We start from the raw sequence: 6,000 nt of genomic DNA, 5'->3' as shown, positions 1-6,000 counted from the left end.
TAATTTGTCCACATAAGTGTTTGATTGTAAAATTGAGAATGAACCAATAATATGTGTGGATTTTGATCGTTAAAATTTGAAACTTGCTTCTAAATATGGTGGCCTTTGACCTCTGTTTCGGGGCGGGGTCATTTTTTTTAAACAATACATATAGCACGGTTACTGGTGGTGATCCTTGATCTATTTATTATCATAGGAGTGGCTTCGCAGATTTTTTTTGTGCATCGATCATGCAGTGCTCCCCCCCTACCCGGTAAGTCCTGGATCCGCCCCGATGCCATGGATTTTAAATAGGCTATGAAAATGGGTTGGTTAAAAATTCAAAATGGTTGCAACAGCCTCCTACTGCTCCTACCCTTCCCGACCTACATGGGGTGGGGATCGGGGGGGGGGGGGGGCGTGTACATGATCGATCGATAGCGAGATCGAGGTACTTCAGTCAAAATGGCGACTTCCACGGATCAAGAAGGAACGTCAACAGGTCGCAAAGGGGAAAGTGTTATTCTTCAAAGCGGCATTCCACGAAAGTCAAATGATGATATCGTATTTAAAGGAAAAGAGATGAAGAAAGGGAATCCTGAAGCCCATAAGAAGGAGGCCAAAGATCGAAAAGAAGTGCCTGGAAATAGGAAACGGAGAGGTAAACTTTTGTTGATTTTTTTTGCCTAGCCCCATACATGTATTTTTATGTCAAGTATGGGACCCGTATAGGGTAGACAGCTGGCAGCCGTCTATTTTTAATTTCGAGGAGTTTTTTAACATTTTAATTTAATTCAATTTTTTTTTCTTCTCGTACACAGACAGCTTGCTATCGTGCAGCCACCATTACTTTTAGCCCATGCAAAAATAAAATCCCCCCGACAGGGCTCATCGACGTCTTTTAATTTTTTTTTTAAATAATATTAAAGAACTGTACCAAAATGAAGATTATTATTCCATGTTTTTATTTCCATTTTGGCTCCACTCCACTTTACTACCGCTACACTACGCTCCACCTATCCAAACTTCGGGACGGTGAACCAATTCGGATATTCCGAGTCACCAAGGTGGGATGGCAATCATGTTTATCGTAAAAATTAAAGAAAAAAATATAACGAGAAAGACGAATGACTTAAGATCTACTCTAGACCCGTATTTCACTCCCTATCCATCCTCTGGGTATCCTAGAAATTGGTGATTTTAGGCCAGTATCTTTTTCCTCACACATTATTCACGGCCAATTTTAAAACATCGCATGCAATCGCGATCGATCAGCGACCAAAAAAAAGTTAACAATCAAAAGTTTTAGGGCGGGACCACTCAAATTAGGGGGGGAGCACAGGAAACAAAATTGATCAGCCAAAAAAAAATGTTATCAACCAAAATTTTAGGGAGGGACCACCAAAATATTTTGACAAGCAAAAAAAAAGGGTTATCAACAAAAAATTTAGGGGGGGAACGTCCCCCCCCATCTCAAAGTTAGGGGGACACCACTCCCCTCATTCCCCCCCCCCCCCCCCGCTTCTGCCGCCTATGTCTGCACCCCCGATAAACTTGCCTTCCATTCCATTCCTTGTTTTTATTTGGCAATAAGTCATAATTGACTATTTTTGCCACTCACTTTATAAAGAGTTGGGAAACGATTTAATTGAATAATATTATTTTCATTTTTTATTCAAATTTTTTTTTTCTTCCCTTTTTCCAATCATTTTTTGTATATTCGTTCCTTTTTTTTCTATGAAAAAACGAACAAAACAAAACATTTAATACTATAAGGTCGTTGATCAATGATCTATGTGATATTATATGAAAGAAAATCATTCTAACAAGGGGGGGGGGCTAACATTTTAACAGGTTTTCTGTATATACTCTGAATTCTCAGTGTACCAAGCATCAATTTTGATATATTTGTTTTTTTTTTCTTACAATTCAATTAATCTCAGTAGCCTTGGATAATTTTCTGGGGTTTATTGACCCATATACGTAAAGACAGAGGAAGAAAAGATTTATGAGATCAAGAAGTGATAAGATATGGAAAATGAACTGATTTGGAATGACTGAAAGAGAGACAGGCAAAGAAAGAAGAGCCCCCTCCCACACCCGTACCAGAGTTACGGGGTTACGACTGTCCCGTCGGTGGATTCAGGTCCATCAACATCTTGAGGTTTGATCTTTCCAGGGGACAAACGCCTTTAACCTACCTAACGTGGAAAATAAAAAGGGGCCCTTGTGGGAGGAAGCCCTTCCTCCTCCTTGTGACCCTCAGTCAGTCGATGGACACTTGTCTGTATATAGAAAGAGCTTCAAACATGAAATCCAGCAAATACAAAAAGAGAAGTGTCAATACATTTGGGTGGTTATTTTATTATTTTAATTTTGTTTCTATTACTTTTAATATATATATTTTTTCTTAACTATTAAATTATCCTTTCTTCTCTCCCTCTTCCGCAAGGAAAAATGAAAGAAGGGAACCCCAGCAAGATATGGGGAGATGTCTCCTCTTTTTTCCCTTTCTTAAAGTCAAGGCTTTAACAAATGTAAAATATTCTATATCACATGCATAATATCATCCCACTTTCCTGACTGCACTCGCAAGACATCTTGCTCGTTCAGTCCCCTTTTATCATTTATTTGTGTGACTGTTTATTTATTGTAATCTTTATTTATATGCATCGTGATTGTAAACTTATTTAAGGAAGAAAATAAAATATCATTCTCAGAAAAAAAATGAGATGCAACCTGCTGATTTCTTTTTGGTACAATTTTCTATTATGCGCCTACGACTTGAATCGAGACTGCTTGTGTGAGTGCCAACAGAGTTCAGCGGAACAACCAACATAACAGAGACCAAAGCTTTTGGTCTAGTACTAGGGATGCCACTCGCATCCTGCCAGTGCGTGCTGCTGATGCCTGGTTATCCTCACAAATTCTTGGCAGGAATGATGAAATTTATTCCAGCAGTGCAAAAAAAGTATACATATAACAACAAAAACAATGATATGGCATTATCGTGCTTTCTGACTCTCGAGACAAAAAAGATCTGGGGTACAAAATTTTTTACTCCACTTTTCCAACGAAATTGCGCACGATAATTAACCGGCATTCCATCAACCCCTCTTTTCCCTTCTCTTCAAAAATACATAGACGGAGCCAAAAAGAACGATAAAGTTAAGATTCTAGGTTTTATCCACTCCTAGTACCAATGAGGTCCAAACATTAACATGTATGGACCTCATAGGCGACAATACTGTATTTACCTAGCCTTGGCTTGAGGACTCCTTGATAATGTTTTTTTAATATTTTGACATATACTTCATCATGGAGCCTTGACACTCTTCCCATAGACGCAGAAGCGAGACCTAGACACCCGGATGGATTTCCCTAGGAAATCGGTTTGTACGGGTGAATTTTATTGATACATACTGTATATGTATTTGAACCTTCAAAAACCTAATGTGTATGAAGGTTTCAAAAATTGGTTAATAGAACAGTGATTTTTTTTAAGGTTTCTTACCAGACTGATCTCGTGTAGATCCCTCAATCCGTTTGTCAACAAAGCAAATACAATCGGTCTGACCCTTGAAATGCTTTGTTATGATGTACATTCGATTAGCGATGTTACAAAATGCTGTTTTGAAGAACAATTTATAGATACAAATTATTATTTAACAATTACTAAAATTTATTACATGATTATAAATAATCATTATAATGATGAGCCTGTGTGTTATAGTGAATGATTTCCGGGATAAAATTGCGACCTGTATTGGCTCGCGAAAGTGTCAATTTTATGTGAGGACATGTTTCCAACATCCATTAACATTGCAAAATCGCAGAAAAATCCACTTTTTTAAACCCCGTATTTCTTAATTATGATGTTAAGGAAATGCGATTGTGACATGTTTAGTGTGAGATGCGGTAATTTAGATAAGAAAATTTTACTTTTGTTTGAGATTTTGCCCATGTCATCGGATGATTTTGTTGTGTGATAGGGAGCTGGTGAATGCGTGGGGTGCATGTATTGTATATAGTTTGTGGCTGTGTTCAGTGGTATTTTGCAAAGTATGCTGAACTGCTGAACGTTTTATTTTGTATACGACAGTTGAGAGTGTTGAGCTGTGTTTTCTTGAGTTAATTTTTCGATTTTATTTTATCTTTATTTGAGGAAAAATAGTTAACGTTCCAAGGCTAACGGCAAGGGCAAGGCCGGGGGCATGTGTGGAGTACATTGCACTGTATGTTATAAATGATACCACATACCCCAGCTCAATGATTTTTCTACTGCACGTGCGCACTTTTGTTAATCTGTGGATCCATTTAATGTAATTACACTCTAGTAGTGTGAAAATGTTATTGAAATTTTTTTTAATGAAGTATTCAATAATGCGTGATATAAACAAGTTTTTAGTATGGATTCGAAATTACATCAATATGAGATTAATATTAGATTTTCTAGTCTTAAGGACCTCTTAATAAATTATATTTTGTATTAAAAATTGGCTTTTGCCATTTCTTTTCCATTCATTTTTAACTTTAATTATGCAATTTTTCCCATTTGTTATGTACAAATGAATGTGCAGACATATTCTGCGTGGTAAAACTGAATGGGAGATATATACATGAATGATGTATAAATTAATACATTGAAATGTTTTACATATAATTGATAAATGTTGTTGCTCAGGGGCGGTATTCTGAAAGCTCAATTAGCTGTCAATTAGCTGTCAATTAGCGCTCAATTAGCATTTTGGTATTCTGAAAAAGTCACTTAAGTGCCCCTTTCCTTATTTGGCAGGGTTGCGTTGCGTGCACTCGCAATAGTACGCGTTATGACCGCGCGAAGACTTAATTGAGTAGTTACGAGACTTTTGGTATTCAGAAAAGTCTCATAGCGCTCAATTAGCGGACTTTCCAGTTGGGAAAGATAATGGTGATAAGAGGTCCATTAAGTCTCATCATATCTTGCTAAATGTGGCTTTCATTTTGTATAAATATCGTCAAATCGGTTTAACACTAGGAGGAAGGAAGAGAATAAAGGAGAGAGCTAAAAGGGGAATAGAATAAAGGGGGAAAATGTGATATAGAAACAAGTAAGATAAGGAATAGGGACTACATTTGGTAATAAAGAAATTAGAAAAGGGGGAAAAAGGAGACAGAAATTGTGTACTTATAGGGAAAATATGACTATTATTTTTCTATATATTGTTTTATTATTAGCTTCATAAACTATTTTGTGTTTTTGCACACTTTTTTGACAATAATGAAATTGCCAAATCTCGGTAGATGCAGCAATGTGCAGGGGTGAATTAAACCTTGTTTCTGACAATGAAAAAATAAGCATAGACCCCTTTAATATTTAAACGAATATAGAATAAAATACAAAAAAAAAATAGTGAGTGATGCCATTGTTTTCCCCACCTATAAAAACCTATAAATGTCATAACGTTTGTACATTAAATTTTAATAAAATTTCGGCTTTCTTTTTAAATTTTGTTTGTTTGATTTTTAAAATATGTTTATTCAAATTTTGTTGGAAAAGATTTCTCATATAAATGAAAGGTATGTAGTTTTTTAAATAAGTAGGAATTAAGTTAAAGAAGAACCCCCCTATCATGGCCCCGAGACAGAGGCAAATAAAACATTGTAAAAAAAGAAAGCTACAAATGGATTCAAATAGGGGGATGTGAAAATCAGAACGCGTTCGAAAAAAAGAGAAAAGCACAAAGGTACAATAAATGAGAGAGAAAGTGAAAACACAACAGTTAATTTCAACAACATAACGAACCTCTAATCTCCGAGACTCCGATGCAAATGTTCTAGCATTTCAGCAAAAATTCTTTTATCAAGATTGTGGTGCAGTGCACCTGCAGCAGCTGGGCGCTGCGCTGCAAGGCAGCAAAGTAAAGAGACACTGCGCGTTAGGAGAAAATTTTACGTTGTAAGAGCGCATTTGATTGGCTAATTCGGCTCGGTAGGGGAGTGGCCTAAAGGGACTTAATTGAGCGCTAATAGAGTTTTCAG

General features: G+C 36.6%; 1 protein-coding gene across 1 annotated transcript in view; it reads left to right on the top strand.

The window, feature by feature from the left end:
* Positions 1–430: 430 nt before the first annotated feature.
* The window catches only part of LOC121431972 (RUN and FYVE domain-containing protein 2-like), a 45,319-nt gene continuing 39,749 nt past the window's right edge, over positions 431–6,000 (top strand). Inside the window, exon 1 of the mRNA XM_041629770.1 lies at positions 431–640. Within this exon, the coding sequence (XP_041485704.1) occupies positions 445–640 (196 nt within the window). The 5' untranslated portion in view covers positions 431–444. The remainder of the gene's footprint in view (positions 641–6,000) is intronic.

This window comes from Lytechinus variegatus, chromosome 18 (genome assembly GCF_018143015.1).
Source record: "Lytechinus variegatus isolate NC3 chromosome 18, Lvar_3.0, whole genome shotgun sequence".
Taxonomy (NCBI): domain Eukaryota; kingdom Metazoa; phylum Echinodermata; class Echinoidea; order Temnopleuroida; family Toxopneustidae; genus Lytechinus; species Lytechinus variegatus.
This window is presented reverse-complemented; position numbering and strand designations above follow the sequence as displayed.